The sequence below is a fragment of the Diabrotica virgifera genome, chromosome 3, assembly GCF_917563875.1.
Source record: "Diabrotica virgifera virgifera chromosome 3, PGI_DIABVI_V3a".
Lineage (NCBI taxonomy): Eukaryota > Metazoa > Arthropoda > Insecta > Coleoptera > Chrysomelidae > Diabrotica > Diabrotica virgifera.
The window spans coordinates 168,915,166-168,927,582 of NC_065445.1; the positions used below are offsets into that span (position 1 = coordinate 168,915,166).

A 12,417-nucleotide genomic window follows, 5' to 3' on the forward strand; every position below is an offset into this window, starting at 1 on the left:
CAATCAGAGAGTGCTGCAAGCACCTCTACCGGTTTCGAAACTTATTAGTCTCTCATCAGGAGGCACATATGCTGCTCTCCCTGATCCAACCAAAACAAACCCCAGTGTGCAGTCCCGGATTGCAACGAACGAAATGGCATAGATTGGTGTTTGTTTTGGTTGGATCAGGGAGCGTAGCATATGTGCCTCCTGATGAGAGACTAATAAGTTTCGAAACCGGTAGAGGTGCTTGCATCACTCTCTGATTGGACTAGAATATGGTTCGGCTGTATTTTCGTTTTGCAACGAAATTGAAAATGGTTATTAATTTTTTTTTTAATATTCTTTAGACTTTGTACATAAGCGGACGCTTTGCCATCGCCTTCGCCGCGATTTACCTGTTGAACGATACCATTTTTTGTTGCCTGGTATGGTAAACCTAAGGAGCTGGCATGAAGCAAATACTTCCGTTTATCAAATAAGGTGAATTGTGGAGGTTCTGGGAATACAGATATATCTTCTAAAATAAAACAAATATTTGATGTTCACAGTTTCTTTTCTACATGATGATGAACTTATTATTATTTTTAAACTACATTATCTAACCCTGTATAATCGAAATTAATTTTAAATTATACTTGTAATTACACAAATAGTCCGTTCTTTAACGGTAAAATATTGCAAAATCTATAAATTTTAAAGAACCGCTTGGATTGACATGAAAGGCATACACATAGCTAACAGGTCAAAGATAAAAAATTGATATTGTGCCGATATGTGCTTTTGCCCTGGGGGTGGTTTTCACCCCCCATTGGGGGTGAAAAAATATTCGTCCAAAGAAAGTCAGGAAATGGATAAACTGGCTAATTTTAAGTAATTTTTGTTCTATAGAGTTTTTTCACTAAGTCAATACTTTTCGAGTAATGGTTTGAGTCAATGGTTTGGACTAACATCGATCGAGTTATTCAGAAACTCGGCAAACAAAATTAAAATTGCTATGATAATAGCCAACGGACAAGTAACATGAAGAAGAAGAACAAAATAAATATAAAAAAATATATATGAAAAATATGGAAAACGGTTGATTTCCGACAACCGAAATCGTTGATTTTAGAACAGTTATGCATAAAACCTATCTTGTTTTAAATGTGACGTAGAATATTTTTGAATAGAACTTTCTTCACTTTAAACCAAAAACCGTAAAAACTACTAATTTATCAACTTCTCCTAACACCCCCCCTCGCCCCAAACCCCAACGCTCGAAATAGTGTAACTTTTTACTGAACTAGTATTATGTATATGTGGACCGTATGTAATAAAAACGAGTTGTTAATTTTTTCAATTTTTTTATGTTTTTGATTTGTTAATCAAATTAGTGTTCAGGACATCTTAACAAACAAAAACATTAATCAAAAACAGTCCACCAAAGAATATATAACTTATCTCTATTTCAGATGTATTGAATGCAATTTAATGCATTTGTCAATTTTTTTATTTATTTTTCATTCATTTTCACAACGTTTCTATTATGTTCTTCAAACTAACGTTAGAATATGTACCATATTAGTTTCCTATATTCTCACGATTAAATTAAACAAACTACAAATTTTGTTTTTTTCCAACCCTAAGCCTATAACATATATTTTTGCAACCATCTGTTCTCTAGAATATGTATGCATAATCAATGAGAACTTACCGAGACAAACTGTATATACCACGCCAGCAGCAATTGAACAGGGAACGAGACACGCTGTATGTCACTTGTATGATTATTTTCGCTTACAGCTCACGTCCAGACGTGTACACGGAAATACGAAATATGGGGGGAGTGTCAATACCGTTTTATTATTCGAATGAAAGTTTTACTTTTAATATTAATATCAAAAATAAAACTTTATTATTAGAACTAATTTTTGGGTTACATCATTTGTGGCTTCTAAAATTTGGAATCCAACGAATTGCAGGAGCTAACAATGCCGAGGAAGATCTATCAGGCTGCATCTCACTTCCCACCTGTCCAGCACGGTAAAATTCCAACAAAGATTAGTTCCCAATGCTCAGATTACTAGTAGAACTAATCAAAATAATAAATAATCATTCCATGAAGTACGACGTAACCTGGTAGAATTCCCTCGGCCTTCTTAGCTCCGGCAATTCGTTGGCTTGCAAATTTTAGAAGCCGCAAGCCACGATTGGTTTAACCAGAAGACTAGTTCTAATAAGTTTTATTTGTGATATTGTTAATATTAGAAGTAAAACTTTCGTTCGTCTTTAGCAGATACCGCCACGGCATTCATGCCATCATTTCGTTGTGAATCGATAACGGTAGCCCGAATTTTAGTAATTCAAAAAGAATGAAATATGCACCTCTGATGGGACCCTAAGAATGGTTGAAGGGCCGTTCTAGAGTGCCTTTGGCGCTCTATGAACTAAATAAAATAAGACGGCTCTCGTTTCGCTTCACAACGAAATTATTATTTATTATTATTATTTCGTGCAAATACCATGTTAACATAAAATTTTCACCCATTTTGGTTTATTTTTAGAAATATTTATTTACTAATAAAAAAATTGTTTCGGTTACTTCCATTTAGCTCGCCTATGAGTTAAATTGTCAATAATATTAATCTTGGATAATGTCAAAGGTTACCACTGTTGCCAAAGTTTATGATACTATCTCCCGAAGTTATATTTTTATTGCTACCTGTTGATCGCTACTGTTTACTCTTAATATCAACAAATTTTTAGTTACTTACCTAATAGTAGGCAACGTTATTTGGTTTTCTATTTAAGAAGGCATACAAAACTGTTTGTTTTCAACCTACACCTTTGATAACAATCCAGATCATCATATTATTATTGTTCAAAACAGTTTGTTCTTAATCTGTTCTGGTTAATTTTTGGTCTTCTGAATACAATAAATTTCTTGAACTAGACGTTTCAAAATTATACATAATTGTGCTTGTAAAGTACAATTAATTAATCCTAGTATAATAATAATTATTATTGTAATCCTAATAATATAATAATTATTATTGACTGTTATGTTAACTTTAAAAGTTAAATACAAAAACAACTGTGTTTTCAACTCAACAAAATAGGTTATGTACCCTTTAAAGGAGACTTTAGCAACTTAAAGGTCCGAAATCTGCACTTTAAAGTTAAAGAGGGCTTTTGATAAAAAGGGCCTTTTAACTTGATTATGAAATGAAAATCTCAAGTTAAAGGCAACTTTAAATTTAAAGCCTCCTTTAACTTCATTATGAAATCGGCCGTTAAAAATACAGTTTTATTCGTGAAAAAATCTTACAGAATTATAATCGAGCTCTTAGAATTGCCGATTTGTATTGCCCTCGTGACAATTTGACAGATGCAGAACTACAAGTTTATTTTGGTTCATTTTCTTAAATGTGACAGTTGTAAAAACTAGAAAATTTATTGTAATTAAACAGAAACAAAACACTTAAATTTATTCTCAGTAGTAATTGCATAAGAGCTCTAAAATTATCGAATTTTCCCCGAGTGACACTTTGACAGTTTTAATTTCACGACCCGCAGGGGAGTGAAATTATTTCAAAGTGTCACGAGGGCAAAACATTCGATAATAATTTTAGAGAGATAGAGTGCAATTTGCTGCGATTATTTCATGAATAAAACTGTTCAAAACCAAAATTTTGTTGTAATTTATTTATGTAAGTACAAATTAGTACAATTAAACACACAGTTGTTATAAATATTTGACGGTCGAAAGTCATCACTTTTATAATTTTTAAAACATTAATAATTGTCATTAATATCACTGAATGTATTTTTTCCTAGCAACGAAGGGCATCTGACGTAATATACTTGACGACGGGATATTATCAAAAATTGTCACTTTAATTTTTATTTCTGTAGCTTTCTATTGGTCAGAATCTCCTATGAATGAAATAATCAGTATAATAATGTAAGTAGATTATTCCCAGTATAATAATATCTGATTGGACAGAATTAAATACGTGATGAAAAATCTTACTACACGATTGGAAATTAAAAACATTAAAAAATAATCGCTGAAATTTTTATTTTTGCACCGAGAGAAAAAAATTCTTGACATAAAGAAACTTTATTAATATTTAAGAAAGATCGACTATTGCCTAAAAATATATCTTTGTATGTAAGATATAATTTTCTAAAATATTTCAAATAAATTTTAATATACCCAAAAAAATATATCTTAAACATGATTGAACTATCACTTTCTTGCAAACTGAAAACCCATTTGCCAGAAAGAAATTATACTTGTCATAAGAATATATTTTCTTGGCATTACAAAACTCTTCTTTCTAAGCAATAATATTTTTAAATTGAAAATGGTTATTCATTTTTAATAATATTTTTCTTATTAAGGAATATTGTTATCTTACCAATATTAATAAATTAAATATATTTCGCAGATATAATTGTATATTTAGAATTAAGTTACAATTCTGTAAAATAAAGTGATACTGATATTACATACGGCGAAATAAATCAATATGTTAAGATAAAATTATTCTTTATTAGATAATAAAAACATTATATAAAACGTTAGATATTAATACATACATATAATTTATCCACTCTTATACCTCTGGCATCTATACAATAATAAAAGGATTTAAAGGCAAATCCAACTTCCTTAATTTTTCCTTCTTTTTGTTAATAGCACTTTGTATATCAGCAATTACCTAAAACAAAACCGTTATGTAGAAAGAGTGAACTTATTTTAATAAAAAAAAATTATAAGGATATATATCCTTGTATCCCTAAATACATGTATTTTTATATTGGTCAGAATCTCTATGAACGAAATAATCATTAGTAATTCTCCAAGAGAACAAAAAAAAATATGACATATATGTATGATTACAATAAAAAATTTAAAAAAACAAAAGTAGTAGACAATTGCAGCATAGCAGAAAACAACAAAAAGTATCTACACAAATAAAATTTTATAAAAAAATTATTGCTGTACAAAGCCTTACGGAAGCAAAGATCTGGACAACCAAAAAAGAATAGTTTATTAGTCAAGTTGATAAAATTTGATAAAAACCGTGGAACAAATTTTTGTATTAGAATGAAAAGTTAATTCTGAATTATACCGAACATTTTTAAAAACGCCAGTTAAGGGGATGGGTACGTATTTTCGGCTGCAATGCTATTCAAATGGAGATTCATATTTTTCGAATTCTGAGAAAACTAATAATAGGCTATTGATTATATTCAAAATAAGATAGCTAAAAGGAACTACAACGTTAACGGGGTTTTATTATTTCATGTGGTCAATGGACATCTATACATGAAAAAACCGCGGAGTGCTACCATTTAGAGGGGTGCGTTTTTGAGAAATTGGTGAATTAGTCCCTGGGTACAGGTTACATTAGGGTGAGTTCTATGCACTTTTGGTGCAAACATATCTACATAAAAATTGTTTCTGGTTAAATTTTCCATCTAAATATTACTTCTTCATTGATACTTTTTTTTACAAAAATATATTCAAAAGAAAAAGCACAAAGAAACCCAAAAGGAAGAAATTTTATTTCTTGTCCCATAACTTTTGTCCACGAGGATATAGGTATAGACATTGCTTTACAGAAAAAAAAGCTACATATTTCTTCTTTAAAATGTTGTTCAGTAGAGGTAATTAGGATTAATAGTTTTCGAAATATGATTTTTCAAAGTTCTCCACTCACAGCAATTTTGGGCAATGTTCCTTGTTATTTCGCAAATATTGTTGTGTAACTTTTTTCTGCGTAACTTTAGGTATATACAATAGTACATGTAATAGGAATAGAAATCAATTACCTTTAAAATGGTCTACCCTATAACGTTGTACGATTGTTTTTTTAAAGAGATTATGGTTTTTAAATGTTTAATACTTTTAACGATTTTTTATAATATACTATAAAAATAAAATAATATTATTATATATTATATAATATTATATTATATATAGTATATATAATATAATACCTAATATAAAAAAATATTATTTTTTACATTTTTTACGATTATTTTCGAATCAGATATTATTTTTCAAAATGTAGTACGTACTTGCAACGCTTTTTGATTTTAGAATTATTTTTTAAATTTGTCATTATAACTTTTTTTTTCTTATATATGAATATACTATATATTGCTCAATAAATAGAACTTACTTTCTGTTCTTTAAAAGTGGTGTATCATCTCTATTTAAATAATGGAAACCGAGTGATTCTTTGATATTTTTTACCTGTATTATTTAAAATTATTTCTTTTACAAAAATTACATAAACATTAGTCTTAGAAAATATCACTTTAGTTAAAATTATTAAAACGTTGACATTTAAAAAATTTTCAAAATCAAAGTCCATCTCTTCGTTAGCATTAGCTTCAATATCTTCCTCTGACACCTCAGTTATCTTAGAGTTCCCACAATTAGTACCCATGCACATGCACCCTTTGCAGAATATTGAACAACTAATTCATATCTTCCTACAACCGCAGTTTTTTGCACATCCTTTGGTACATTTACGTGCTATTTTTTCAAACAAAGCTTGTGGTGCAGGAGCTTTGACAGTAAATATTGGAATTAATCCATATTTTGAAGTTCGCCCGGCCGAGTCAAGTGGATCCAAAGTATTACCTATAAAAAATAAGATTCAATCATACTACACAATCACATAAAAAAGTTATAATGAGAAATTTAAAAAATAATCCTAAAATCAAAAATCGTTGCAAGTACTTATTACATTTTGAAAAAGCATATCTTATTCAAAAATAATCCTAGATCTTTTTATAATACACCATTTTAAAGTAAACAGAATAAGATTTCTTTTTTATTATATAATATATACCTAAATGTAGAAAAAAATTATAATGGGAAATTTTAAAAATAATCGTAAAAAATATAAAAACTCGTTAAAAGTATAAAATCTTGAAAAAGATAACCTCTTTAAAAGAAGTCGTACAACATTATACAGTAGACCATTTTAAAGGTATTTGATTTCTATACCTCGTACGTGTACCATTGCATATGCCTAAAGTTACGTAGAAAAAAGTAACAGAATAATATTTGCCAAATAACAAGGAAAATTGCCCAAAATTGCTGTGAGTGACGAACTTTGAAAAATCATATTTCGAAAACTGTAAATCCTAATGACCTCTACTAAACATCATTTTAAAGAAAAAATATGTAAGTTTTTTTTCTGTGAAGCAATATCTATACCTATATCCCCGTGGACAAAAGTTATGGGACAAAAAACAAAATTTCTTTCTTTTGGGGTTCTTTGTGCTTTTTCTTTTGAATATATTTTTGTAAAAAAAAGTATCTTTGACTTTAAAAAGTTATATTTAGATAGGAAATTTAACCAGGAACAATTTTTATGTAGACGTGTTTGTACCAAAAGTACATAGAACTAACCCTAATGTAACCTGTGCCCAGGGACTAATTCACCCATTTCTCAAAAACGCACCCCTCTAAATGGTAGCACTCCGCGGTTTTTTCATATATAGAGATTCATTGACCATATGAAATAATAAAGCCCCGTTAACGTTGTAGTTCCTTTCTATAGTACATAATCAATAGCCTATAAGTATTTTTGAAACATTTAAACGCAGGATGAAAGACTACGTTATTTGCGAAGGCCGAAATTAAGTCCCTGAGAACTTCTATAATGTTTATTTTAATAAGTTACAGCAGAGAAAAACTAAGAGAAAATTTAGTGTGATTTTTAATTTCAAATATCTCATTCAAAATAAACTTTTTGTTTATTCTAAGGGACTTTCGGCCCTCGGTAATAATTTAGTCTTTCATACTGCGTTTAAATTTTTCAAAAATATTTATTGGTTTTTTCAGGATTCGAAAAAAAATTAACACAATGTCCGTGATAATATTTTCCAAATCTATCTTTGTCTTACAACGCACTCAGTCGAATAGAATATTGTCAGCATATTGTCAGTCAGCCAGTGACAATCATTGACAATTTTAAATATTTGACATGGCATCGGGAATATTTTGAGTTGTTGATTAAATAATACATATTGATATATAATGTATTTGATAAATAAGTGATTTAAGACGTGAACTTAATAAAAAGTTATTTATTGTGTATTGTTTGTGGAAGATCCAAGCAGAGAATACATCAGGATAATATATTCTGTGATCCAAGTATTTTGTTGTTAAATATGTTCAAAATTGTAAGCGTTTCATAGTAGCAATCTATTATTAAAAAAATCACTTTAACACTTTTCCTCTTTTCACAATTGAGTATTAGTTTTTGTTATACATAGAAATTATTACAATCCCTGAATACATAGTTAGTGAAAAAATTATCACATTTATTAACTGAATTAATAATTTGCAATTATACAAATAACAGTTATCCAAGAACATTCAAAAGCCATCTCATTAAGTTAATGATGGCATTTTTAAGTAGAATGACATTCTAGTAATGTTTACTATCCATACCAGTGTGAATTTTACTGCACGTAATTTGCCGTGTAAAAAATATTTGCGAATTACGTACCGATGGCCTTAATCAAAATACTTTTATGAATAACTCAGTAAGTAATTAGTAATCTAAGCTAAGACAAAAAGTAGAAAGATCAGAAAATGACTTGAAATTTTGAATGAAGGGCATGGGCGCAAATATTTTACGGCTATCCCTACTTTTTCTGTCTTTACACGGCAAATTACGTGTAGTAAAAATTTCACTGGTATGGATATGTAAACATTACTTGACAAATGTCATCATTAACTTGAAAGATATGGCTTTTGAATGTTCTTAAATAACTGTTGTATAATTGCATCATTATTTAAGTTATGATAATTTTTTCACTATGTATTCAGTGATTGTAATAATTAATATACTGTACAACAAAAACTAATACTCGATCGAGAAAATAGGAAAGTGGTAAAGTGATTTTTTAATATTATATTGTTACTATGGAACGCTTACAATTTTGAACATCTTTAACAACAAAATCTTGGATCACAGAATATATCCTGCTGTATTCTCTGCTTGGATCTTCCATAAATAATAAACAATAAATAACTTTTTATTAAGTTCACGTCTTAAATCATTTATTTATCAAATACACTATCAATATTATTTAATCAACAACTCAAAATATTCCCGATGCCATGTCAAATATTTAAAATTGTCACTGTCTTGTCACCATATTCTATTCGACTAAGTGCGTTATACATATGACAGAGATAGCGAATGTTCGATTTGGAAAATATTACCACGGACATAGTGTCCATTATTTTCGAATCCCGAAAAAACTAATAAATATTTTAAAAATTCTAAACGCAGAAATTATTATCGAGGGCAGAAAGTCCCTTAGAATAAATAACAAGTTTCTTTTGAATGAGATATTTGAAATTAAAAATCACACTACATTTTCTCTTAGATTTTCACCCCTGTAACTTATTAAAATAGACATTACAGAAGTTTTTAGGAACTTTCGGCCCTCGATAAGAACGTAATCTTTCATTCTGCGTTTAAATTTTTCAAAAATACTTATTAGTTTTCTCTGGATTCGAAAAAAAAATGAATCCCATTTAAATACCATTAGAGCCGAAACTACGTACTCATCCCCTTAATGATTGAAATTTATTCAATATACATAAATAATATGTGCATCAGCGTGTTTTCTTCAAAAATCAAATTTATATCTAAAATTATTATTTTGTTTGTATTGGAAATAAGCAAAAATTTAAGTTTGAAATTAAATTTACTTAACGTTAAGATTTCCACATTGAAAAACCTTATCAAAATACAAAACAAATAAGTAAAAAATGTATTTATGTTACAAAAATGTTTAATCAACACAAATTATTTTGCAACAAAAGTTCTAGATAAGTTTTTTGGCCTACCCTCGATTGTTCACATATTATATTGAAAAAAATTCTAAAGGAACTGTAAGATCGCGGAATTCGGACTGATCCGCCGAATGTACGTCACTGTGCCTCTCGCAGCCTTTTCATCTCAGCTGCATTTCTGTCTCGCTCCAACCCATCGCGTTCGTAACCGACGTCCTACCCTCTCAGTCTACTAAAATATGTCAGTAATTCTTCCCACTACTCTTCTCTTCAGTATTGTTAAGACCAAGAAGTGACTCGTTGCGAGATCAGTCTATAAAAGTTTGTTGATTCGTTAAGACGTTTGTGAGTTTCGCTGACGAAACGTGAGTTCGATATACGGTAAAGTCGGTGATTTTACGTGGTGTTTCGGTTGTAGTGATGCGATGGGGTATTTCGCTGCTAAGAATTCCTCGCAGTGGGATAGTGATCTTAAGCCACTACAGCCCAAATTTTACTATTCTTCAGTGTACAAGAACCTCTGTTTGTTAAGTGCTATTTTTGCGTTTAGTGTTGGACTAACTATTGGTATTCTTATTCCACTTATGTACTTTAAAAACCCTAATACCAACCAGACTGAAACTGCTATTTCGAAGCCCACGATCTCGAATTCTTCAGTGATTCGGACTATATTCTTAAATAACAGTTACGGCTACAAAAATCACACGAAAAATCGGTTTTCTTCAGTTACTTTTGTTGACAACTTCAAAGAAACCAAAACGAAAGAAGAATTTGTAGAAAACGGTATATTTTGGGGTAAACGAGTGGAAAGAGCCCTACCCGAAGGCTACAAGGACAAGAAACACGAGCTTTGGGAAGATTATGTTAAAAATGCAGTTGCTATCAAAATGGAAAATGGTTGTGGAAGGATGCAGAACCGCTTAGTTACATTCCAAGACGGTTTGAAAGGTTGTGTGCGCTACAGACAAAACACGGATCAGATACAAGGGGAACTTTTTAGTTTCTATCTAGCTAAAATACTAAATTTGCCCAATCTTGCCCCTAGTACCGTTAGTGTGGTTGATCTAAAGACTCCTCTATGGCAAAATCTTCGAAGTGAAATAGCTTCTGCACAATGGAATTCCAACAGACCAATAGTTATGACTCAGTTTATAACAAACCTAAATTCAGCCAACATCCCTAGTGTATTTAAACCAGTTGAAAGACATTTAAACATATATGATGTGTTGAATATGACCAAAAATGAAGTTTTGGACGATATCGACTTGACTAAGAACCTTGTGGAGCTGGCTCAGTGGTCCGACTTGATAATATTTGATTACTTGACTGCCAATTTGGACAGGATAGTCAATAATCTTTACAATTATCAATGGAATGCCAACATAATGGAAGCGCCTGCGCACAATCTCGCTAGAAAATCTGACAGTGATTTATTGGTGTTTTTGGACAATGAATCAGGGCTTTTACACGGTTACAGATTACTTAAAAAATATGAGATATACCACTCTATCCTTTTAGAAAATTTGTGCTTGTTTAGGCGACAGACTGTTGATATCATCAAGAAGTTAAAGAATAAAGGTAACATTGGACACTTGTTGCGCGATATGTTTGAAAAATCGAACAGTGAGTCGGTGAAGGATATTCTGCCGACGATACCAGACAAGAGTGTGAAAATTTTAAATGAAAGAATCGACAAAGTGTACAACCAAATTTCCAAATGTGAGTCAGTATTTGCCAAGAGCTAGTCCACTCGGAAATCGTAGGTTTTATTTTTAAATTTTTTTCCTAATATTTATCTGAAACTTCCAAAATACTTTTCAACGGAACTTACGTTTGTCATAAATACTAAATTATTATAATACATTTTTTTATGAAAAGACCAAAATTTATCTAGTTGGTTGTTCTATATTATTTTTGACACATATTCTTTAATAATAGTTCTTATAGTAAAAATAATATGCATTATTGCCTTTGTCAGCAAAATTTGGAAGTTTTAGATACATCAAATAACTGATATATATTTCGAGATATTGTGATTTATTTTTTTTAGTAATTGCTTTTCTTATTGTTTAAAACTTTAGGTAGACAAAAGTTGTTCCTATTTCATTTTATGGGATTTTAGTATTATATAAGTTTGTTAAAACTCTTCTACAAATGTGTCTAAAATTGTCAACCTTTTGAATTTTTTTACTTATTGTGCCAGAATTTTGTTTTGTGTGACAGAATATTGTTCAATGCATTGTTTTTTCAATTTATCGACTCTATCCGAGGTATTCTATCAGTTTAATTTTTAAGAACTTCCGAAGTTTTACTTTGTACGTGTTTATGAACAGAGTACAAGACGATTATCACTTCATTCCTTTATGAAATATTATGTTTACTCGTTTTCTTAACATGCCTATACTTCAACAGATGATTTTATAGACCTATTTGCTTTACAGTTTGTCAAATAAATAACCGAAACAGGATATAATATTAATTATTAATAAGAAAATTTGTGCAAATCAACGTTAGCTAAGAAACGCACTTCTTTCCATATTTCATTATACTTTAAACATTCTAATATTTATTATTATTTTCGTATTCATATCAAAATTATACCTAAACCT

The 12,417-nt window shown here is 29.9% G+C and overlaps 1 protein-coding gene across 1 annotated transcript; it reads left to right on the forward strand.

Annotated features, from left to right (window-relative positions):
- The first annotated feature begins 10,110 nt into the window (after nucleotides 1-10,110).
- Nucleotides 10,111-11,721, forward strand: LOC114331832 (extracellular serine/threonine protein kinase four-jointed). Its single transcript, XM_028281502.2, has one exon. It carries the CDS (start codon nucleotides 10,234-10,236, stop codon nucleotides 11,551-11,553), a length of 1,320 nt encoding a protein of 439 aa, XP_028137303.1. The 5' UTR covers nucleotides 10,111-10,233; the 3' UTR covers nucleotides 11,554-11,721.
- The last annotated feature ends 696 nt before the right edge of the window (nucleotides 11,722-12,417 follow it).

What these genes read in the sequence shown, in the direction of transcription:
- LOC114331832 (XM_028281502.2), top strand. Translation starts at nt 10,234, where the DNA reads ATGGGGTATTTCGCTGCTAAGAATTCCTCGCAGTGGGATAGTGATCTT.